We start from the raw sequence: 25,321 nt of genomic DNA on the forward strand, positions 1-25,321 counted from the left end.
TTGTGACCTTGGGCACATGCCTTAACCTCTCTGTTTCCTCAGTTGTAAAATGGATTGACTGCCAGCTGTTTTGATGCTGAAAGCCTTTAATATGTTTGAAAACACCTAACAACAGAGCGAAGTCGACAGCAGGTATTTAAAGAGCGTTAATTTCCTTCCTTCTCCAGGTAAGGGCTCACTGAAAGATCAGTAAAATTTTGTGTAGTTGTGCGAGGTGTGTTTTCCTTAGAAAGAAAATCCACAGTTTAACAGATTATCATGGGGGCCAGCGATGTTCCTGAAAAAGAATTGTAGATTCTCCTGCCTGCAACCGCCAAATGGTAAATCTCTTTCTCAGGGGACCAGATTTTTTGTGAATATTTTTGTTCTCTGGGTACTCTTTCTTGTAGCCTGATAACAGAAGAGAATAACCAGGTGAGGGGCTTTCTTTCTCAAGACAGGGTCCCTTTGAACTTTCCCTGAGGGCCCTGTGATTCCCGTTTGTGTTCCCTCCCATATGAGGGGGAGTGTGCCATCCAGAACTGGGAAGCAGGTTTAAGGTCGCTCAGCCTTTGAGGGTCGCTTCCTCCCCGAAAAACCAACTTTTGTGGGCTTCCTCAAGCTAAAGGGACTCTCTTCAGCTCCAGCTGTTAGTCAAAACCTCGTGGTGCAACCCTGGCCGCCAATCCCACCCTCCTAGGCCCCAAACCCGAAGCGGTGGGGGCGGGGAGGCCGGGCGCGCCGCTTCCGCTCCTCCACACCACCAGAGGGCGCTGCGGTCCCGCCTCTGCCTTCCCGGGGTGCTTCGCGCCGGGCCCCTTCCGCGTGGGTGAGTGAATGTGAGAGTCAGCGTCGCGCCGCGCGCGCCGACCGCCTCCGCCGCCCGGCGCTCTTATTTCGGCTGCGAGGAGCGAGCGCGCGCGTAAAGGCATAGAGACGGGCGTTGAGCTCTCGGGCTAGAGCGTCGCCGAGTCGGAGCCGGAGCCCGAGCCGCGCGCTGTGTCTCCGCTGCGTCCGCCGAGGCCCCGGAGTGTCAGGGACAAAAGCCGCCACCGCGCCGTCTGTTCTCGTCGCCGGGGCTCATCCGCTGTCGCCGCCGCCCTGAGGAGAGTCTGCCGCCGTCTTCACCCGCGAGGATCCGAGAGCCATGTCGGCCAGCAGCCTCTTGGAGCAGGTACAGGCCCGGCCCGCATGCCTCGGCCATTGTGTGAGGCGAGAGGGAGCCTGACTAGGCCCGGACCCGCCGCCCCCAGTCGGGCCAAGGCGAGGCGGCGCCACTCGCGGGCCAGGTTTCGAGCCTCTCAGGCCGGCCGCGCCCAGCGCCTCGCCCTCGGCCCGTTCTCCCCGCTCTTCCCCGGGCCTCGGAGCCCGCCGGCCGCGCCGCGTCCCTTCCTCTCAGAGGGCCTCGTTTTTCTCTTGTTTCCTTCCCCTTCCTTGAAGCCCTGGCCCCCTCGCGTTGTTTGTGGCGCGGCCCCGGCTCCTCTCCGCGGCCCCCTCCGGCTTCGCACTTCCCCCGCCTCCCATCTTCAGCCTTCCCCTCCACCCCCGTTCCTGACGCCGCTCCTCAGGCCTGCGCCTTTATTCCCTTCTCGGGCCCGGCTTTAATTTGTCTTTCCTTTTCCGTTTCTTCCTCGGACGACTTGCCGCTCGGCGACGTTTCCTTCGCCTGCAGAGACCAAAAGGTCAAGGAAACAAAGGTGAGCCCGGCTCCGCCGGTGGCCCGGGGCGGGCGGGGGGACCCGGAGTGGGGGGGCGGGGTCTCCGGGAAGCGCCCCGGGGAGAGGACCTTTCGGAAGCCGCTTAGTTTGCAGGTGCCTCACACACTTGAGTGTTTGACCCTTTCGGTGTGTTCCTGCAGCTGACGAACAGCTTTTTAGTGAACAAGGAGTAATTCATTAGAAGTGGGGGGTGGAATCGGTCTTGAAATGTTCCAGGTCCTTAGTTTCCTGTAGGTCTTAGAAGGCCTTTGTTTTTCATCCTCGTGGATCCCACTCTGGAAGTACTCACATGTGGTGGGGGAGGGGAAGCGGGAGGGAATTGAAATCTAGAGGAGCCAATTAAATGACCTTTTTAGATCAACTTTCTCTGGATGGAGGGAGACATTTTCACTGACGAATTGTTGCTCAGCATTCACTCTCATCTTTACCGTTCTGAAATACAAACTTGCTCTGTTTAGTAAGGTTTTTCTCTTGTTAGGAGGTAATTTGATTAATTTGGGAGGTAGATTGTACGATTGAGACACTCCTAATTGGAATTTTTTTCCTCTAGTACAAAATGGATCTGTACATCAAAAGGATGGATTAAACGATGATGATTTTGAACCTTACTTGAGTCCACAGGCAAGGCCCGTGAGTAGTTAACCATTTACATGCTTGATCGTAGGATGTAGTATACGTTTATTCTTTGCTCTGCTCTATCAATAAATCTAATTTTCACTGGACGACTTTTAAAAAAGTTGCTACAGATGTTGTAGGCTGTTAAGATTCTCATCTTTATTGTCAGCAAACAATTCTCTGAGGCTAGTACTGATAACATTTTATAGTGTACTAACAGCAACACTTGTTTGAGTAGTTCTTCCTCCTTACCAAGAATCTAACAGTGTGAAACTTAAGAGTACTTTTCTGTGTTAAATATTTTCACTCCTAAAACGTTTTTCACGTTGGCTTCTTTGGGGAGCTATAGAATTTACAAAATGGATTTAAAGTGATATAACATAGTGTTCAGCACAAAGATAGATCAAGAATAATGGAATTCAGTTTTTGCAATGTAATTATCTTCTAATGTGAAGATGAGTTGCATGTAGGTTCACGTATGAACATGACCTGTGCACACAAAATGTTTTGACTTGGCAGGTCTTTGTATTAGTATTTTGAATCCCGAAGACACAGCCACAATGTTGTAGCTAATAAATATAACTCCCCAGACTAATTAGCCAAAAGGAAAATTGACAGTAACTCATTCGGAATATCCTAGAAGATAGAGAAGCTTATGGAACATTTATATAAATTCTGAACAGATGCTCTGTGATGTATATAATAGTTTGGAATAACTTGACATGTTAGTGAGAGTGCATGTTTGGGCCTAATTCTTAGGTAAAACTCTCTGATTCCTTATGTAAAAGTTTCTGCATTGAAAGTGTAGAAACCACTTAAGTAAGTGATTGGGGAAAAGTTTTTACAGAAGACAACCAGTTAATCAGGAAAAGTAGGGAAGGAAGTAGAGGAATGAACTATCACTGGGTTCCTGCTATTGAAGTAGTTTGCTTACATAATCATAACAGGGAGAGTGAGAGCATTTGGAAACATAATTCTAGGTAGTTCTTGTGAAACATTGTGTAATTCAGTTTTGAGCTCAGGGGCATGTGGGAACCTGCCAGATCAGGTGTAGGTATTCAGCTGTTATAATATAACCTGTGATAATGAGTGCATTTGTTTTATTACAAAGAAAGCTAAAACTTAAATGTCTTGAAAAACTTAGGGGGTGGTATATAAATTTTGGTTGAGAAGACATAATTTAAGAATCTTTGTAGTTTGTCAAGAGTGTTTCATTATTTTTTTAACCAATTTTTATCACATTTGAAATAATTCTTCAGGCTTAATGTATTAAGTGTAGACTGAATTTCTTATTTATAATGAATTTGGGGCTGTTAAAATTATAACACTATCTTTGAGACTTAGATTTTTTGTAAACTTGAGGGTATATGTCACTTAGTTTTTTAAAAGAAAATTTTAAATGGGTTGAGAAAAGCACCACTATTTGAGTAAACTGCATTAGTTAAAAAATTTAATCTTCAAGAGATGTGTTTTTAGTGGCCAGGGAGAAGTACTCTTGGCTTTGATAATACAAACTAATACAGACCTAGCATATTAATAGTTATCAAGAACAACGTTCCCTATTGACTAGTTAGTGGAGTCTTAGATACCAGAGCTCTTTTGAAGTTAGGATAAAGCACTCTATTTTTGAGTTGAGCTGACTCTGGGTGTATAAAAACCAATTGTATGTATCTGTTACTTTGATTTAAGGGACTACTTTGTGAGTTGTAGGGTTTATTTAAAAAAAAGTTAAAATACTGTCAGCACAGATGAAAGAATGTTTTTACAATGTAATGTTTTCTAATATGAAGACTAGTTGGGTAAAACTTTTTATGGTTGTTATTATCAAGGATGATTCCTTTTTTAAAGATACGGACTGTACCATGCCTTTAGAAATTAATTCCTGTTTTTAATGGAAAAGTTAAGTGTACATTTTAGCTACAGCCTTTACTTTTATAGATGAAACAGAACAAATAGCAATACTTGTTTAGTTTTGAATCCTCTGGAAGCCACTGTGCACTTTCTTTCCAGGTTATAACTTTTTTTTTCATTTTTTAAAATTTAAGGTTATAATTAAATAGTGGCATCTACTGATGTTCTCAAATGGTCTGCCAGAAAGCTATATTATAAACTAGATGTATTGAACTTTTCTTTTTGGTTTATGGTTGGGTAATGGCTGCACAGATTTGGGGGATAGAAATTGAAATTTCTAGTTCTTTTTGTTGTTTTATTTGTTATACAATGCAGTTTTAATAGGAAACTCTTTTGAATATTCTTCTGTTCTGTCAGTATTCCCATTCCTTCAGTCCAGAGATAGTGGTTTTAATAAAGGTATCCTCAGAGAGTGGGCTTCCCAGGTAGCTCAGATGGTAAAGAACTCACCTGCAATGCAGGAGGACCCTGGTTCCATTCCTGGGTCAGGAAGATCCCTGGAGAAGGGATAGGCTACCCACTCCAGTATTCTTGGGCTTCCCTGGTGGCTCAACTGGTAAAGAATCCACCTGCAGTGTGGGAGACATGGGTTCTCCCTGGGTTGGGAAGATATGCTGGAGGAGGGTATGGCAACCTACTCCAGTATTCATGCTAGGAGAATCACCGTGGACAGACAAGCCTGGTGGGCTACAGTCCATGGGGTCTCAAAGAGTCAGAGACGACTGAGCAGCTAAGCACACATTCTTTCTCACAGAACAGGACTTGCACTTGGTGAGATGCTGGGTTTTCCCTTTTCTGAATTGAAGCACTAAAAGCTAAGGCCTGTGTTCACTGTATGTCAGTTTAGTTTTAAATGTTTAAACACTTCAATGATTAAACCAAAATATCTTAGTCTGTAAAAATGCCAGCAAGTTTATGGGAAGAGACCATCTGAAAAAAAAAAAAAACCACTCATTTTTATGGTAATGGCTGAAATGTTTGTACTGTATGAATAATTCGGAGAGGAAATGTCCTGGTTGTTTTATTTATTTTTGTGTTTAGTTCTAATTTGCCTTTTTTTTCCTTCCACAGAATAATGCATATACTGCCATGTCAGATTCCTACTTACCCAGTTACTACAGTCCCTCCATTGGCTTCTCCTATTCTTTGGGTGAAGCTGCTTGGTCTACTGGGGGTGACACAGCCATGCCCTATCTAACTTCTTATGGACAGCTCAGCAACGGAGAGCCTCACTTTCTACCAGATGCAATGTTTGGACAACCAGGAGCCCTGGGTAGCACTCCATTTCTTGGTCAGCATGGTTTTAATTTCTTTCCCAGTGGGATTGACTTCTCAGCCTGGGGAAATAACAGTTCTCAGGGACAGTCTACTCAGAGTTCTGGATATAGTAGCAATTATGCTTATGCACCTAGCTCCTTGGGTGGAGCCATGATTGATGGACAGTCAGCTTTTGCCAGTGAGACCCTCAATAAGGCTCCTGGCATGAATACTATAGACCAAGGGATGGCAGCACTGAAGTTGGGTAGCACAGAAGTTGCAAGCAATGTTCCAAAAGTTGTAGGCTCTGCTGTTGGTAGTGGGTCCATTACTAGTAACATCGTGGCTTCCAATAGTTTGCCTCCAGCTACCATTGCTCCTCCAAAACCAGCATCTTGGGCTGATATTGCTAGCAAGCCTGCGAAACAGCAACCCAAGTTGAAGACCAAGAATGGCATTGCAGGGTCAAGTCTTCCACCACCCCCAATAAAGCATAACATGGATATTGGAACTTGGGATAACAAGGGTCCTGTGGCAAAAGCCCCCTCACAGGCTTTGGTTCAGAATATAGGTCAGCAGCCAACCCAAGGGTCTCCGCAGCCTGTAGGTCAGCAGGCTAACAATAGCCCACCAGTGGCTCAGGCATCAGTAGGGCAACAGACGCAGCCATTGCCTCCACCTCCACCACAGCCTGCTCAGCTGTCAGTGCAGCAGCAGGCAGCTCAGCCAACCCGCTGGGTAGCACCTCGGAACCGTGGCAGTGGGTTCGGTCATAATGGGGTGGATGGTAATGGAGTAGGACAGACTCAGGCTGGATCTGGATCTACTCCTTCAGAACCTCATCCCGTCTTGGAGAAGCTTCGGTCCATTAATAACTATAACCCCAAGGATTTTGACTGGAATCTGAAACACGGCCGGGTTTTCATCATTAAGAGCTACTCCGAGGACGATATCCACCGTTCCATTAAGTATAATATCTGGTGCAGCACAGAGCATGGTAACAAGAGACTGGATGCTGCTTATCGCTCCATGAACGGGAAAGGCCCCGTTTACTTACTTTTCAGTGTCAACGGCAGTGGACACTTCTGTGGTGTCGCAGAAATGAAATCTGCTGTGGACTACAACACATGTGCAGGTGTGTGGTCCCAGGACAAATGGAAGGGCCGTTTTGATGTCAGGTGGATTTTTGTGAAGGACGTTCCCAATAGCCAACTGCGACACATTCGCCTAGAGAACAACGAGAATAAACCAGTGACCAACTCCAGGGACACTCAGGAAGTGCCTCTGGAAAAAGCTAAGCAGGTGTTGAAAATCATAGCCAGCTACAAGCACACCACTTCCATTTTTGATGACTTCTCACACTATGAGAAACGCCAAGAGGAAGAAGAAAGTGTTAAAAAGGTAACAAGCTTACCCTTCTTAAAACTTTAAGGGAAGGAGAAGGAACTAGAGAGAACAGGAGAAGTATAATACTGAATCGTTAATAAAAGCTTTGTAAATAACACAAGTATCATTTAACAGTTCAAGTCTTTATGGGAGGATAATTGGTCTTATTATTTGAACCTTAGTGTGAAAGAGTGTGGGAACATTAATAGGGGACAGAAATGTGGGCTTAAGTTAAAGGAAAGCAGAAACCATAGAGAAACTGACTATGCAGGAACAGGTGAAGAGTGAATCTGAAAAGTACACAAAGGGAGTAATTGAAGTGAAAGAAACAGAACTGAAAGTAGGAAAAGATTGAGGCTGTAATGTGGCAGAGAAAAAGATAAAAATTCTGTTGCAGGTTTTGGCCTAGCTGGGTACTTAGTTATTTTCAAGAGTCACCAAGCCCTGACATTTCTGCCTGCCTGCTGACAACTGACAGTGTTAAGGAGGATGTTTTTCAGAACTTTCTTCCTTATTCCTATCTTTTGTAGTGTTCTGCTTAATCATTTTTTTTTCCAAGATATTTTTCCCATTAGAAAAGTTTGTTTATTTTATAAAACTTGAAAAACAGATGGTTGGAAAAAGCTGGCCTCTTGCTCTTAACATTTTGCTGTATTCCTAAAGATCCACTTTCTTGTTTCTCTGTAACAGGTGGTTATCTTGGACAGAGTGATGGGGAATAGATCTATACTAAAAGGTTGAATACATTTGAAAGAGTTGGTCCTGTGCATTGAGTGTGTAAGGACCGTAAACGAATGATAAAATACTGGTCAGGGCAGATCATGTATTATCCAGAACTTAAACATATTTAAATGTAGAAAGTAGGTGAAAAGATAATGGCAAGGAGATAATACTTTAAAATTTTTTTCATTAATGATAGAATCCTGAGTGGTTAGTTTCAAATGTAAAATAAACAAAACTTGACAGTTACATGGAGAAGGCAGTGGCACCCCACTCCAGTACTCTTGCCTGGAAAATCCCATGGATGGAGGAGCCTGGTGGGCTGCCGTCAATGGGGTCACACACAGTTGGACACAACTGAAGCGACTTAGCAGCAGCAACGGTTATGTAAATATATTCTCCTTGAATTGGTCATTAATTCATAGGGATCTTCTGTACTTGATCTAGGACCTGAGGCACTTCTTTTGCCTCTGTAAAGGAGGACTGCTCAAAGGAATAACTTTGCTCAGGTAGATTCTCCACCTCCATAGTACAGAATCAGAGGTCTGTAGTTGCCTAAAACAGGATGGTTGACTTTTTTCTTCCTATATATACAGACAAATAAGAAATAAAGATATACTTGTCAGTGATGCTGAAGTATTGTGGAGATAGAGCCAGATTACTGAAAAGTTGGCTGTCAGAAAAAACTTGCTCCTTTCCTAGAGTTTTAATAATTTAACTTAAAATTCTCTGTAATCTTGTAGAAAAAAGATAGTTGATTATTTTTGCCAAACTTGTGAAAGGCTCTAAGTATGTCTGCACAGGCTTCTCTTTCTGGAGGAACAAGAGAGGAGACTGTGGCTTTTGGGGCATCATGTAATGGCAGAGCAGATTATTAATGTGTGTGAGGGGCATCCAGGTGCTTGGTTTAATCTCTTGGAACATGCATAGTGTCTTATATATTAAGAACCTACTTGCTTTCATCTGCAAAGTTCTGTTCTACATTTTGTGGTTTTAAAAGTAAGAAGGCAAAGACAGGACTATTTTTTGGAATGTACAGCGTAACTGTTAAGATCATTCTGTGTATATTAGAACTAGTGGGGAAGCTGTTTAAAATTGAAGTAGCAAGTTTGAGGATTGTTAACTTATGTTCAGTCTTTATCAAGTATTAAATTCACTTGAGTGGTTCAGTGAATGATAAAACTTCATAAGAAGGTGTAAGATACATTGACCAGCCTTGTATTTTCAAAGAGTGAGTGTAGTAATGAAGCTAAGGTCTTTGTTAAGGTAACTGATAGATCTTCCATAAAGACTTTTGATGAATGAGTATCCTAATTGTTCTCAGGTGAACTAATCACCAAAAATAAAAATAAAAGCTATTATACTTGTGTCAGATTACTTTTTAGTTTACTTTCTGTAAGAAAAACTTGCTGAGGTTTCAGGAAGGTCCCTACGATTGCTTCCGAATCCAGTTACGCTTTCAGTCAGTATTGCCTTACTCCAGTGTTGCCCACTGTTACTCTTTAACATGCTTACATAACTGACTGTAAACTGTACTTTTTAGTCTGTTAGGCTTCCAAGATAAAACAAGTTTCATGAGAATGGGACTGATAGCTCATTGAAGCAGTACACTCCCTTAAGTGGGGTGTTTGTGTGTCTGCCTTGGTATTATTTACAAGATTGCAAAAGATCTTTTGACCAAATGGTAACTCAGTCAGTAGGGAAGTACTTAATACTTCATCCTAAAAATGATGTCACAGCTGTTCTAAAGTTCTGTGATTGGGCATGTTTCTTGGCAGAACACAGTGAAGCAGAACTACACCCATTTTTGCCTTGTTCTGTCACATGATCTAATTCAATATCATAAAATCTTTTCAAGATCTATCTGGCTCGAATCTCTTAGCTGTCTGGCTTGATGCTTCCAGCAAATTTTAGTGACTTCTGGTATGTGGTTTACTTTCCTCGGATACTGTTTTGTAAACTCTTTCTGCATTTGTTTAGAACTTGCCCCTCTGCATTTGTTTAGAACTTGCCCCTAATTGTTAAATATTTCTTCTGTGACATCACTTTTGAAGGCTTCATAGTATTCTATCAAAGGTTTATTGTAATTCGCCAGTCCCTGTTGAGTATGTCAGCTTCTTTATACTTTTTTCCCGGCTAAAATAACACTGTTGTAAACATGCTAAGGGGCTTCCCTGATAGCTCACTTGGTAAAGAATCCGCCTGCAGTGCCGGAAACCCCGGTTCAATTCCTGGGTCTGGAAGATCCTCTGGAGAAGGGGTAGGCTACTCATTCCAGTATTCTTGGGCTTCCCTTGTGGCTCAGCTGGTAAAGAATCCGCCTGCAATATGGGAAACCTGGGTTCGAGCCCTGGGTTGGGAAGATCCCCTGGAGAAGGGAAAGGCTACCTACCACTTCAGTATTCTGAGCTGGAGAATTCCATGGACTGTATAGTCCATGGTGTTGCAAAGACTCGGACATGACTGAGTGGCTTTCACTCACTCACTGTAACGTTCTAAGATATAAATATTGATTCACACCTATCCTTAAGTGCTGGGTCAAAGTACATGCTTTTTGAAGATCTTGGCTGTGCTATACATTGCCATGAGCCTTTTTCTTAAAATTTTTTTTGTTGAGAGAGCTCTGTCAGATATTCAAAAGGCAGCGACAGTCAATTTTTCCCTCTATCTCAACTTCGGAGTAGTCTGGGATAGAGGGACAGTTGCTCCTTGCATTAGTGATGACTTTGTTTATAAACCTCATAAAATAGTTGGCTTGGTTTTATCTTTCTAGCCTTTTAACTTTAGGCAAAAATAAGATAGGCTTTTTTGGTGGCTCAGTGGTAAAGAATCCGCCTGTCAATGCAGGAGATGTGGGGTTGAACCCTGGGTCGAGAAGATTCCCTTGTAGAAGGGAATGGCAGCTCACTCCAGCGTTCTTGCGTAGGAAATCCCATGGACAGAAGAGCCTGGTGGGCTACAGTCCGTGGGGTCACAAAGAGTTGGACATGACTTAGCGACTAAACAATAACAACAAATATGATAGTCTAGTAGAGGGGACTAAGGGCTGTGTAATTCTCTTAAAGCCTAGCCCAACATTAGACTCAGCCAGATTACCTGGGTAAGGGTTTATCCAGTTGTTTAACTGGAAAGCTCAGGGGAATTTAGGAGAGACAGATCTAGAGAAAATGTGATTATAATGACAACGGCTTAAGGTTTAAAAAAAATTTTTTTTAATATTAAAAAATTCCATTACTAGTAAGTGAGAATAGTAGGATTTCTTTACCTCTAGGATTCAAATTTTCTTTTTCTTTTTTTTTTTTTAAATTTTATTTATTTATTATTATTTTTTAAATTTTATTTTATTTTTAAACTTTACAATATTGTACTGGTTCTGCCATATATTGAAATGAATCCGCCACAGGCATACATGTGTTCCCCATCCTGAACCCTCCTCCCTAGGATTCAAATTTTTAAGCAGAGGACTTAAAAATGGAGACTTAATTGTGTTTGGATGTAATGAAAATTTATTATGGTGTGTAAGAATTGAGATGAAGTTATTTATCTTTTCTTTGAACAATTTTACAATGTGTTAGACTTTACAGAAAAATCGGAGGAGTCTTGTCAGGGAGCCTTACATTAGTGACACGTAACAGTACAAAATGGAAAGTGTTTTCTCAAGGTATGCACAGAGTGCCAGTTTGCAAGCTTGAAGATTGCCTAACCCAGTTTGGGGTGTGGGTTGGTTGATCATAGAAGAATCCTTGAAGAAGTGATCTCTGAGCTGTGCCTTAAAAGATACGTAGAGGATAGCCAGAGATATTTTGAAAAGAGTGAACATAGTTTCAGAACAGCTCAAGTCTGTATAGATAATTTGGAATAGGAATTCTTGTATAGTTCAAGAAGAAGTCTAATTGGAGATTGTCAGATGTGTTTCTCGTAAGGAAGTTTGGAGATCAGTTGAGGAAAAGGGAGTTGATTTGCATTTAGTTGGATGTAGAAGGAATCTACTGAGACAGATACAAAGTTGGCTTAAAAAAACAGGTATGAAGGGTAGGGTCTAATTTGAATCAGGTTGGAGGAGGTCCCTGATGTAACCTTCACATGAAAGGCAGTGGGAAACTTGTAGAAGTAAAGGTGGACCTGTACTATTACTGTATGTATACAGCTCACTTCTCAGCTCACTTTTTCTCACAGTGTGTTTTAGACATGTTATCTTATGTCTTATTTCTCATCATAGTGTTTAGCTTAGTAGAGGTGATTTAGAAGGGGAATATAACTTTTTAAAAACTCTGGTAGGTTTATTCTTCATGTCAGTGACAGCACTAGAATCAATGGATAGAGGTTATAGGGAGGAAAATTTTTGTAAATAAAAGAGAGAACTTTTCTAAAAATGAAGTCTTAGTCACAGGAAGGTTTGAAGAAAAGACCCAAAGGACTTTTATTAGATAAATTGTAAAGAAGATTCACATATGGGGTAGTTTAGATCAGAGAAATTGAGGGTTAAGAGAGGGTTCTCTCTCTCTCCCCAGTGGCTTACTCCTGTCCAACTCTTGCAATCCCATGGACTGTAGCCTGCCAGGCGGCTCCTCTCCAGGCAAGAATACTGGAGTGGGTTGCCATTTCCTTCTCCAGGAAGAGAGAGTTAGGTGGCTTGATAACATTTGAGGTTCATGGAGAGGAATTGATGATACAAAAGAGGTCTTTTTTGGAAGACCTTATTTTTGTTTGTGTTCTATAATTTCTGACTTAAATACTTAACTACATATAAAATATAAAAAAGGGCTTGAGGCTAGAAGAAGATAGATGACAGAAAGGATTTGTGAATTCTCAGTGGATCTTAGTATAGATTAGGTGTCTGGGTAGTTATTAATATATTTATTGTGTGTTAATGAAAAGCTTATCTAAAATGTAATAAAGACTTAGCAAAGAAACAGAGGTGATTACCACATAATTGTTTCCTTTTTAAAGAAAAAAAAATCTAGGTTTACTGTAGTGTTGGCACAAGTAATATTTCTCTTTATAAGGAAGTTGTTTTTGTTTTTTTTTTTCTTTCAGCTCTCATTTTCCCCCCTCACCCTTTAACTTGGACATTCAGTTCCTTGTTTACAAATATCGACTTCATTTTCAACTTCAGAAAAAAATTTAAAATATCAAAGTTTTGGTGATGCAAAAATCAGAAAGGAAAAAGCCATCACTTTAGCTACATGTATTGTTTTATTAAATCTTTAAGAAATAAATAACCAGGGAGTATTGTTCTTTCCATTTAACAATATCCCACTCCTGTTTTTTTAAATTACTTCTTCAGAACTAGTGAGTGGGCATCCTGTTTTAATCAGGATGGCAAACTTGAATGTTTTGTAAAATTCTAAGGCAGTCTATGTTTTCTGTCTTGCAGATAAATTTACTTGTCTTTTTGCTAATAGGATTGAGGGAATTCTATTTGTATTACTCACCTTCCTTGCTTTGTGGATAGATTAAATGCCTCTCTGTAGCCTTCTTAAAGGAGGACCAAAAGAGGATAGGTGACGCTGAATTTGGAACTTTTTGAAGCATGCCCTTTGTTTGTATCTATCTTTCAACAAATGTGTTTGTGTTAATTGCTGGGATAGAACAGATAAACAAGGCACCATCTTTGTCTTAGGACCAAATAGTGTTGTTAAGTGTACAACAAAATGGATAAAATATGAGATAAGAGCTGTAACAGAGGGATGAAGAAATAGTTTGGCTTTCTGGAGAAGTGGTAAGTTTGGGGAAATTAAGAAAGGCTTCATGGAGGAAACAGCATTTGGTCTGTATCAAATAGAATGAGTAAGGGGGTAATAAGCACTTAATGATAGCACAGTGCTTGGAACTTGTTGCACATAAAAGTTTAGCTTTCCCATCTAGTATATCATTCTCATATTTTAGATGAGGAAGCAGGCTCAAAGAGGTTCTGTATAGAGATCTCATAGGTACAAGTGGTGGAGTTGGTATTTCAGTGTCCAAGTCCAATAATGTGCTTGAGCTTGCTCATTGTGAGGCAGCTGTTTAGGTTTCAAGAATTTTAGCAAGCCAGTTAAATACAATCATTAAACAAATTATATGAATTTAAAAATTAAATACATTGTATTAATAGGTGTTTTAGATTTCTATTTATGTTTAATTACATTATAAACTACAATTTGAAATGTAAATTAAACTACATAAATTTAGAATACTGTTATTACCATTAAACCATAATATTTAAATTAATCAATCTTGAAGTTATGTCTGTATCAATATAATACACTGCAATTGCATGTCTCTTAGCCCTACAGATAGCCCATTTTTAGTTTGAGGTCAGCTATGTTATTGACACTACAGAAATTGGCAAATGCTGTATACAAATCAGAACTTGATTTTTGTTGATTGTCTAGACTTAAAAGTGATAGAGAAAATAATGCAGATTTGCCGTGAGGCATTCAGGATCAAATTCATGTTCCCTGCAGTGAAAGTGCGGAGTCCTAACCACTGGACTACCAGGAAGCTCCCTTAATGCAGATTAAACACACTTATGTCTCTATCCTAACATATTTTGAATAACACAAAATTTGAGGAATTAGTCTTCCACAATTTGAGAATCATTATCCAGTTTAGCAAGGAAGTTGTTCAGATTGATGAGCCAGTGAAGTCTTGACATACGTCTTCATTTCAGTTGTCTTAAGTCAGTAATGGGCACTAACTTTGTTAGGCACTTTCATAGTTTACTTTAATCCCCGCACCAACTCTCAGACACAAAATTTATAGGTAGGAAATTGGAAACTCAGGTTAGCAATGCAACTAAAATCATCTGTTAAATGAATAGAGAGAGGTAGAGGTGACTCAGAGGCCAAGTGAGAGTTTTTTACAATAGTTGGGAGAAAGACACTGAGAGCCTGAATCAAGATAGTGGGAATGGGGAAATGTGATAGAAACATTTGCTGATAGTTATTAAAAAAAAAAACTTAGAAAGTACTATGAGCAGCAGGTTAGGGTTTGAAGATATGTTGGCTTTTGGAAATAGTATTAGGGGTACCTGTGGTACAATCAGTTGATGGTAGGATCTTGGGCTCACGAGAGAGGTCTGTTGATAGAAATTTGGAAGTTTTCAGCCCTCAGTGTAGGTAAAGGCATGGATGAGTTTAAGATTTTTTAAGAATATTGGTAATAAAAATAATGGCCGAAATTATATGTTCTATAGTGTCTATAGTATGCAGCTGTCCTGAATACATATTTTTATGTATGTTTTCATTTAATTCTATCATTGTGGTATAGATACAACTTACCTCAGTTTTACAGATGAAGACTAGAGAACTCTAAAGAGTAAATACCTCTGCACAGTTACCCAAACTAAGAAAGCAGAGCTGATGTTCTACTTATTGTGGTTCCAGAGCCAACGTCCAGTGAGAGAAGAGGGCCAAAGAAAGAACCCCCAGCAGTAACACAATTTAAAGGATGAATTAAAGAGGGAGCAAGTGAGAGAGATTGAGAGGGAGTAGTTTGAGTTTTAAAGAGAACCAGGAAAGGGCTATATCTTGAGTAGAATTTCAAACAGTGGGGTATAATCAACTTATTCAGAGACTGCAGAGAGGTAGCAGATGACTGCAAATGCCAACAACTATCTGAATAAAAGTAACATGAGAGTGCTTGGTTAAGGGTTTGAAGGTTTTGTCTTCCACACATTATTCAACAGACTCTGCTGTTGTTTCTATAGTTTTCTAACCCTTCCCAACCTGCTAAGTTTTCCAAGCTGTCTATTCCAACCAAGTCTTAAAGAGATGTAATGAAGTAAGACCAGCTTCTGTTTAGTTAGTATTGGCTGTTTTGGTGAATTAGACCATGTAACAGTTTCTGAAATACAGTTGAGTATTGAAAATGTCAGTATTCTGGTTCTTTTTTCTTTTTTATATTTATTTATGTGCTGGGTCTTGCTTTGTTGTGTGGTGGGCTTTTTCTAGTTGCAGTGGGCGGGGCTGCTCTCTAGTTGTGTTGCGATAGCTTCTCATCGCGGTGGCTTCTCTTGCTGCAGAGCACAGGGTCTAGGTGCTCGGGCTTCAGTAGTTGCTGCCCTAGGCCCTATAGTTGGGGCGCACAAGGTTTAGTTGCTCTGAGGCATGTGGAATCTTCCCGGACCAGGGATGGAACCTGTGTCCCCTGCATTGGCAGGTGGGTTCTTCTCCACTGTACCACTAGGGAAGTCCGGTATTCTGTTTTGGATAGGGGTAAAGATTGATCTAGAGGGGGCCATTTTTCCAAACCTGAATAGTTTGGGACAAGGAGTGGTTAACAATTTTAGAATCATTTACTATTTGTATTTACTCTGAGTAGTATAAACCAAGAATTACTGAGATGTGAACCATTTTGCTTATCTACCAGAAGTAAAGGTTAGTCCTATAAGTTTTAAGACTTTTTAACTTCGCAATTTTTTTTTCTGCTCCAAACACTTGCTCAGAACCCCATGAATGGCTAATTTCACATGTGTGCTGTGCTAAGTTGCTTCAGTTGTGTCTATCTCTTTGCAATCCTATGGGCTCCTCTGTCCCTGGGCATTGTCCAGACAAGAATCCTGGAGTGGGTTGTCATGCCCTCCTCCAGGAGTCTTTCCAACCCAGGGATTGAACCCAGGTCGCCTGCTTTACAGGAGGATTCTTAACATGCTCAGTGTTTTTTCCCCCTCTGCGTGATCTTCAAAGTACCTCCTCTGTGAAGCAGAATTGGGAACCCACTATGGGACAGGAATTTTTTTTTTAATGAATGAATGGTTGCAAGGAGGTGGAATTGGGAGTTGGGGTGATCTGTTTTGAAACAAGAACCGAAAGGAATCTGCTGCTTCAGCATCTCATCTAGGTCTATTGGTTATTTAGCCTTGGAGAAAGGGAGGGATTAAGAAAACATCTCACAGAAGCTGGGGATGCTACAGTATTGGCTTTGACTGTCTTAAAAAACTGTATGATAAGGACTGACACCTGCACTAGTTAGGAGTTTCTTGTAGAAGAGAAAAAGCTCTGTTACCTGAATTAGGGAAAGCAAATGTGATCTCCTCACCATTGAGTTCTGCAAGCCTGCAGGAGCTGACAGCTAGCTCAGTAAATATTGCCCTAATACTTCTCATCCCTTGCTGAATAAACAATCCCTAATTGAACTAATTTAACTCCAGTTAACCCTAGGGAGGAGATAACAGATAAAATAGTATAAGATGGTGTGTATTGGAGGAGGTGTCTTAGATGAAACAGTATAGGATCAGATCAGATCAGTCGCTCAGTCGTGTCCGACTCTTTGCGACCCCATGAATCACAGCACGCCAGGCCTCCCTGTCCATCACCAACTCCCAGAGTTCACCCAGACTCATGTCCATCGAGTCAGTGATGCCATCCAGCCATCTCATCCTCTGTCGTCCCTTTCTCCTCCTGCCCCCAATCCCTCCCAGCATCAGAGTCTTTTCCAATGAGTCAACTCTTCCCATGAGGTGGCCAAAGTACTGGAGTTTCAGCTTTAGCATCATTCCTTCCAAAGAAATCCCAGGGCTGATCTCCTTCAGAATGGACTGGTCGGATCTCCTTGCAGTCCAAGGGACTCTCAAGAGTCTTCTCCAACACCACAGTTCAAAAGCATCAATTCTTCGGCGCTCAGCCTTCTTCACAGTCCAACTCTCACATCCATACATGACCACAGGAAAAACCATAGCCTTGACTAGACAAACCTTTGTTGGCAAAGTAATGTCTGCTTTTGAATATGCTATCTAGGTTGGTCATAACTTTCCTTCCAAGGAGTAAGCGTCTTTTAATTTCATGGCTGCAGTCACCATCTGCAGTGATTCTGGAGCCCTGAAAAATGAAGTCTGACACTGTTTCCACTGTTTGCCCATCTATTTCCCATGAAGTGATGGGACCAGATGCCATGATCTTCGTTTTCTGAATGTTGAGCTTTAAGCCAACTTTTTCACTCTGCTCTTTCACCTTCGTCAAGAGGCTTTTTAGTTCCTCTTCACTTTTCTGCCATAAGGGTGGTGTCATCTGTGTATCTGAGGTTATTGATATTTCTCCCGGCAATCTTGATTCCAGTTTGTGTTTCTTCCAGTCCAGCGTTTCTCATGATGTACTCTGCATAGAAGTTAAATAAGCAGGGTGACAATATACAGCCTTGACGTACTCCTTTTCCTATTTGGAACCAGTCTGTTGTTCCATGTCCAGTTCTAACTGTTGCTTCCTGACCTGCATATAGGTTTCTCAAGAGGCAGATCAGGTGGTCTGGTATTCCCATCTCTTTCAGAATTTTCCACTGTTTATTGTGATCCACACAGTCAAAGGCTTTGGCATAGTCAATAAAGCAGAAATAGATGTTTTTCTGGAACTCTCTTGCTTTTTCCATGATCCAGCGGATGTTGGCAATTTGATCTCTGGTTCCTCTTTCTTTTCTAAAACCAGCTTGAACATCAGGAAGTTCACGGTTCACATATTGCTGAAGCCTGGCTTGGAGAATTTTGAGCATTACTTTACTAGCGTGTGAGATGAGTGCAATTGTGTGGTAGTTTGAGCATTCTTTGGCATTGCCTTTCTTTGGGATTGGAATGAAAACTGACTTTTTCCAGTCCTGTGGCCACTGCTGAGTTTTCCAAATTTTCTGGCATATTGAGTGCAGCAGTTTCACAGCATCATCTTTCAGAATTTGGAATAGCTCAACTGGAATTCCATCACCTCCACTAGCTTTGTTCTTAGTGATGCTTCCTAAGGCCCACTTGACTTCCCATTCCAGGATGTCTGGCTCTAGGTCAGTGATCACACCATTGTGATTATCTGGGTCCTGAAGATCTTTTTTGTACAGTTCTTCTGTGTATTCTTGCCATCTTAATATCTTCAGCTTCTGTTAGGTCCATACCATTTCTGTCCTTTATCGAGCCCATCTTTGCATGAAATGTTCCTTTGGTATCTCTGATTTTCTTGAAGAGATCTCTAGTCTTTTCCATTCTGTTGTTTTCCTCTATTTCTTTGCATTGATCGCTGGATACTGTGTATTAAAGTGCTAAGTTTACAGTATGAAACTAAGTACAGAAGAAAAGAATAGCAAGACCAGGGTCGTCATTTTTATGGAAGACGAGTTGAGTTGGGTCTGGAAGGACATGTATATAGAAAAAGAATGTGGAAAGAAAGATGAAGGAAGAAAATGGCTAAGTCTTCAAGTTTCAGCTGTTGAATGTGGGGGGCAGGGAAGGGAAGAAGCAGGCAGTTGCTCTTTCCAACTCTTGCATTTACTGCTGTTGTAATACCTGTTGGTTCTTATGAAACAAGATATTTAATACTCTGCTACATGTGTCAAAGCTGAAAATTTTGGACAGATAACTTGTGTAAAACATGAAGTCATTTATAAAGGGTAGACATATAGAAGCTTTTGTCTTCATGTGGACCTTTTTGGCAGTTGGTGTGGATAGCATACTGAATTTTTAATTTGTGTTAAATTTGGGTGCCAGTTTTATATTAACATTTGCATATTTCCCATTGCATTTGTTTTTCACTGAAAATATAAATGAAAGCTGACCCATAGTTTCTCTGCTCTGACAAAACCACGCATCATTTTGGCTGATTTTCCTGCACAGTTCAGTGGTTTATGTAGTTATCATATTCTATATAGTATCTAATCCTGCTTTTTCCCCCTTAACACCTCAGATATTCACCCATATTTAGCCATTATTTTGCACGTTTATATAAGGCACTTTCCATATGTTATTGCACATGCCTTGTAACAATCCTGTAGAATAGTTAAGATTTTGTTTTGTTTTGTTTTGTTTTGTTTTTTAGCCCCACTATGAAGCTCAGGGAGGGGAGGGGATCCTGACTGGGGATCCACCCACCAGGGGTGGAACCTGGGCGCCATGCAATGGAAACAGAGTCCTCTTAACCATTGGATGCTGGGGAATCCCCAAGATTATTTTCATTTTACAGTTAGGGAATTGAGATTCAAAAAGGAATAACTTTCTTAAGACACTGGCTAGGTCGTAAAAGAGCTGGAATTTGTTGTGCCCCAAAGCTTTTTGTTCTTTGGTCTTGCTGAATCTTCGCATTTATCATTTAAAGTAAAGTAGCTAACAGCAATGATCTATTATCTCTTGATGCCTATAGCCAGTCACCTCTTTGTTGCCTATATGAGGAGAGCATAATTAATTGAAACTTAAACCTTTATTTAAGCACTTAGGTTTAAAACTTCCCTCATCACAAGCATAAAAATGGAGCAAATTGTATCTACCTAACCTTTTGAGAGTTGCTGCTAATGACAGACAGCAGGAGTAAGGGAGAACATAAATGGTTCTTTGGGTTGTTTTTTTTTTAGTTTTTAGAAATTTTATTTACTGTTTATCTTTGGCTGTTGCTGTGTGTAGCCTTTCTCTAGTTGTACGCAGGTTTCCTGCAGACATAGGCTCTAGGGCGCCAGTTCAGTAGTTGTGGCACGCAGGCTTAGTTGCTCTGGGATCAAACCCACCTCCCCTGCATTGGCAGGCAGATTCTTAACCACTGGACCACCAAGCAAGAAGTCCTACAAGTTACCATTTGAGAGTACCTATATGACAGATTCTTGTCCTTCCTCTCCTACTAAGTGAGCACCTTTGAAGCTGAGGCTTTGGAATCTGCATTTTCTCAGCTCCATAGTTGATTCCCTTGTATTTAAATTATGAATGTCATTAGGTAGTTTTTTGTGTTTCCCCCGCCTCAAATTCCTCATGCTTATTTTTCCTGGAAGTTTCTTCCTTTGGCCTAAAGTTTTCCCGGTCTCTGCCTGCTAGTCTCAAGACTTCATGTTTGGAAACAATGTTAGAAGTTATATGTGTCTGGTAAGCCTGGCTGTATACCTTTTTATACTGTGGCCTACCTTAAGGCTGAAAGGGTCTTTTGAGTAGTATTTTTCATCAGCTATCAATATTATGAGCCTCCAGTGAATTGCCTGTAATTGTTCATTAAAAGGTGGCAGTGTAACTGAATATCCTGCGTGTAACTTCATGCTGTAATCTACTCCTCAGAGGCTTCTACTTCTGAGAGGCTTTAATGTTTTTAAGTTTTACCTTATTTTATTGTATTTTCCTTTTTATGAGCACCTTAATTGTTTAGAGTTGTTAGATAATTTAAAGGAATAAGATTTAGTGGCCACTATCCATCCTGAAGTTGTCCAAAGATGTTAACTGATTTTTAAAGGTAATTAGTTTTGGGGGGTTGTGGGAAGGGATTCTGTGAAGTATATTATGTATAATGGGCCTTTTAAAAAACTTAGATATTTATATATTGTTCATTAGGTTGGTATTATTGATTGAGCATGAGTCATAGAGTCTGGTTTTGTTAACATAGTAGTGAAAAGCCTAGGAGCCTTCTCTGCCTCTTAGTGATTTGAGCAAGTAAACCTTTTGAGCCTTAGTATTTTATGAAAATAGGGGGAGAATCTTACTGAGTTGTTAGGATTAAATATATATATATGACTGAAGTATTTGCATACAGGTCTTTTATTAATATTAGCCATAATCTCAGGCATATAAATATATATATACACACATAAATATACATACATTTGTGTTTATTTTGGGTCAAACATCAAATTCTTCGGTAACTTTTGATACAGTACTTAATAATGCTGCTGGGTCCCCATTCTTGGAACAGACTGAGGAGGGCACAATACTGAAAGAGATCAGTTAAAAGGAGTCTGTAGCAAAGTTCTATTGAGAGATCACAGTGGCTTGGACTAGAGAGGTATTCATGGAGGTGTCGAGGATGGTTCCACTGGAAATTTTTGAAGGTCGAACTGGAGGCTATGTCATTTATCAAATAGCTGGGAAACATGTTCAGTGATTGCTTCATTTTCTGTACTTACTGTCAAATGCTGGGAGCTGGGGGGTTTGATTGACAAGTTATTAAAAAACCTTATTTGTTAAATTGTATTCTGAAGTGTTTTCAGAAATTGATTTTATTGTAAAATTAGTTTTTGTGCAAATGTATTCCTTATTGGAGAGCCAGTTATTTTTGAAGAATAACTGAAAAAATGTAATCTGTCTTACCCTTTGTTCTGTTACTAGTTAGACTTACTATTCAGGGCTTGAAAATAGTAGATTATCCAGGCTTTTACTTCTAACCCTTTTGGTGAAATGTATATAGGAGTTCAGCTACTAACTCTGTAAGTGTGATGGTAGGAAAAGTTAATAGTTAAATGCATTTACTTCATCCTGGTGCTCCTATGTCATTTCCTAGAAGTTTATTTCAACTAAATGTCCATTTCTGCACCTAGAAAATCTCAAAAGGGAGAAGATAGAAGATACTTTAAATAAAATACTATAGCTCTGCTTTAAATTAGAGAATTGATGGAAGATATTTTTGTTCCTTCATTATGGGGAAGGCAGAATATTAATTATATATAGCTTGTGATCTTTCTGCCCTTAGATTCACGTAATGCATATATTAACAACATCAGGGATTATTAAGATTGTTTTCAGGGAATTCCCTGGCAGTCTGGTGATTAGGACTCTACACTTTCATTGCTGAGGGCAGGAGTTCAATCCATGGTCATCAGGGAAATAAGATCCCACAAATCTCAAAGCGGGACCAAAAAAAAAAAAAGATTTATTCCATAAACCATATAAAACAGTGAAAGTTATTTTAGTATAATCTTATTTTCTCATGTTAAACTGTCTACCATTTTCTTATTTTCAGCCAGAGGTTGTGAAGTGTGTGTTCTTATCTACCAAGGACCATGGGGACATAAGATTTAGTTGAGGGCTGTTAAGTAAATTTTATTTCAGAGGATAGACATCAGATTTTAAAGTTAATAAAATTATATCTGATGAATAGATGTGTGTGTGCCTGCTGTGTTTGTGGCCCACTTAAAAGTGGGGAGAGGAGTGGTAGTAGAGATGAGAGAGGATATTAAGCTAAATAGAGGAAAAATTAAGCAGATTTAAAGAATTTCAGAAAGAGATTTAAAATGTGCAGACTTTAAGTAACATTGCCACTTTGTGGCTTTTAGGATATTTCCTAAAAGAAATACAAAAAAATAAAAATTTTTTCCTAAAAAAATAAATTTTTGTATTTTATAGTCATAGATGTAAGGTGAGAAGAGACTAAAATATGATGGATAGATGGTGTATTAACCTCTAGTTATTTAAGTGACAGACCAGATATTGAGGCCTAGAAACTTCTTGCCCTGGCTTATATATTCTTAGTTAATATCTTTAAATTTATCTTATTTAATTTCATAAGATTTTTTCCTTTATTGAACAATGAACAATGGGATTGTGAACTGATTTAAAGATTAGGTGAATGTTCTAGTGGGAATTTTGTGATGCAGTGTGAATTCAGTAAAATCTTGCTTTGCTATTTTCCTTTGTTCTTTATTACATCACAGTATTGTAAAGCTCTGGGAATGCATCTTCCTTCCTTTTAGCATTTGGTCTGTTTTCTGTTTAACTAGGACTTCATGATTAATTTTGTGTTTGTGCTTGAGGATCTTATATAGGGGCTTAACCTAGACTGGCCACTCCAGCCTGTTCCTACCAGTGATCACACTATAGCTGCCTTGCATATGACACCAGGTTTAAAAAATGTGGTAAATATAGGCTGCAAGATGATACCACTGTGGGGAAAGCCAATATGCCTTACCACTTCCCCTGCTTTGGTGGATCAGTAGCATCTCCATGTATAAAAGCTGGAGTGTCCAGCAAGACAAGTACATTTTGTGCTTATGGCAATTCCATCTGAGACCTGGACCCCTTGGATGTCTCAGCTTGCTTTTATGTGTTCTGCTCTTTCCTTTTATTGTATATCTATCATCATTCTTCTGTCTCACCCCCAGGTTTTTCTTTATTAAATATTACCATGGTAGCACTGGTTGATTAGAAATGTTATAAATACATCTGATAAATGAAGTCTTGACCATAGATTGTCAAAGCAATAAATTTATTGGAATTCCTGCAGTAATAAGAAATAGTCAAACAAGTAAAAGAAAAGACCTTTTGTAAGAGAAGTATTTTATAGAAACCTAAAAGGTTTTAATGTCTCAAATGGTTAAAATAATGGTCCTTGTGTTAGAATCTTTTCTGTCATTTTTTCTCATTTTAAAAGACTTGTAAAAAGCTGATAGGCAGATTTGTTTCTTTTTCGTTTGCTAAAATACTCTCATGTTTGATGATTTTAGTATAGATAAGAGGAAATAAACACATTTCAAAGTTTCATGAGTTGGTAAACATAAACTTCTTGGCTACACCTGCATGTGGGGTCTTAGTTCCCTGCCCAGAGATGGAACTAACACTCCCTGCATTGGACGTGCAGAGCCTTAACCACTGGACCGCCAGGGAAGTCCCCAAACATAGCTTTTTAATGCAGTCAATTTTTGCAGAATTAAATGAACTGTCCCACATTTTATTAGCTTTTTATCTTGAAATAATTTCAAATTTGGAGAAATTTAAAGGACAGTGCAAAGAACTCCCAAATAGTCTTTACCCAGATTTACCAGTGTAATATTCTGCTAGATTTGTTTCATCATTCTCTTTGGAGATGTGTGTGAAATTTTTTTGTGGATCATTTGAAAGTAAATTCCAAGGCATTCCAAGGAGAAAATTCCCTTTTCTCCTCAATACTTTGCTGTATAGTTCCTAAAAAGAAGAGCATACATTGATGACCACAGTGCAGTTTTTCAGAATCAAGAAATTTAACATGGATGCAGTACTGTTGTCTAATCTACACATGGTATTCATATTTTTACCAGTTGTCTTAATGTCCTTGGTAGCAATTTTTTTGTGGTCCAGGGCCCAGTACAGGACCTTTCAGTTTTATGTCTTTTTAGTCTCTTAATCTGCAGTTATACACACGTAATCACACACCAGCATCCCACCCATTCGCCCTTTTTGTTTTTTACATGATATTTCTGAAGAGTATGTGAATTCTGTTTTTGTAGATGTCGTCCTTGGTTTGTCTAAAGTTTCCTTTCGTCACAGTGTATAATCAGATTATGCTTTTCTGACAGGAATACTACATAAGTGACTGTCCTCAGCGCATCACATTAGGAGGCGTAAGATGTCTGTTTATGCCATAATTGGTAGTGTTTACTTTGATCACTTAAGGTATTCACTTGGTTCTTCATTGTAAAGGTACTGTTTTCCTTTCAATAAGTGGGAAAATAGTTTGAGACTATAAATATCTTGCTCCTCATCAAATATTCACCCTTTAGATTTAGCATCCATTGCTAAATTCTTGCCCAGTTAAGATATTACTAAGATAGTTGTTCACGTATCATTCAGTTCAGTTCAGTCGCTCAGTCGTGTCCGACTCTTTGCGACCCCCTGAATCGCAGCACGCCAGGCCTCCCTGTCCATCACCAACTCCTGGAGCTTACTCAAACTCACGTCCATCGAGTCAGTGATGCCATCCAGCCATCTCATCCTCTGTCGTCCCTTTCTCCTCCTGCCCCCAATCCCTCCCAGCATCAGAGTCTTTTCCAATGAGTCAACTCTTCCCATGAGGTGGCCAAAGTACTGGAGTTTCAGCTTTAGCATCATTCCTTCCAAAGAAATCCCAGGGCTGATCTCCTTCAGAATGGACTGGTCGGATCTCCTTGCAGTCCAAGGGACTCTCAAGAGTCTTCTCCAACACCTCAGTTCAAAAGCATCAATTCTTCGGCGCTCAGCCTTCTTCACAGTCCAACTCTCACATCCATACATGACCACAGGAAAAACCATAGCCTTGACTAGACGGACCTTTGTTGGCAAAGTAATGTCTCTGCTTTTGAATATGCTG

General features: G+C 40.1%; 1 protein-coding gene across 1 annotated transcript in view; it reads left to right on the forward strand.

Moving 5' to 3' along the window:
* Nucleotides 1–798: 798 nt before the first annotated feature.
* The window catches only part of YTHDF2 (YTH N6-methyladenosine RNA binding protein F2), a 30,284-nt gene continuing 5,761 nt past the window's right edge, over nucleotides 799–25,321 (forward strand). Inside the window, exons 1-4 of the mRNA XM_070384218.1 lie at nucleotides 799–1,153; nucleotides 1,652–1,676; nucleotides 2,248–2,327; nucleotides 5,295–6,881. Coding sequence (XP_070240319.1) covers nucleotides 1,127–1,153; nucleotides 1,652–1,676; nucleotides 2,248–2,327; nucleotides 5,295–6,881 — 1,719 coding nt within the window. The 5' untranslated portion in view covers nucleotides 799–1,126. The remainder of the gene's footprint in view (nucleotides 1,154–1,651; nucleotides 1,677–2,247; nucleotides 2,328–5,294; nucleotides 6,882–25,321) is intronic.

The sequence above is a fragment of the Bos mutus genome, chromosome 2 (genome assembly GCF_027580195.1).
Source record: "Bos mutus isolate GX-2022 chromosome 2, NWIPB_WYAK_1.1, whole genome shotgun sequence".
Taxonomy (NCBI): Eukaryota; Metazoa; Chordata; class Mammalia; order Artiodactyla; family Bovidae; genus Bos; species Bos mutus.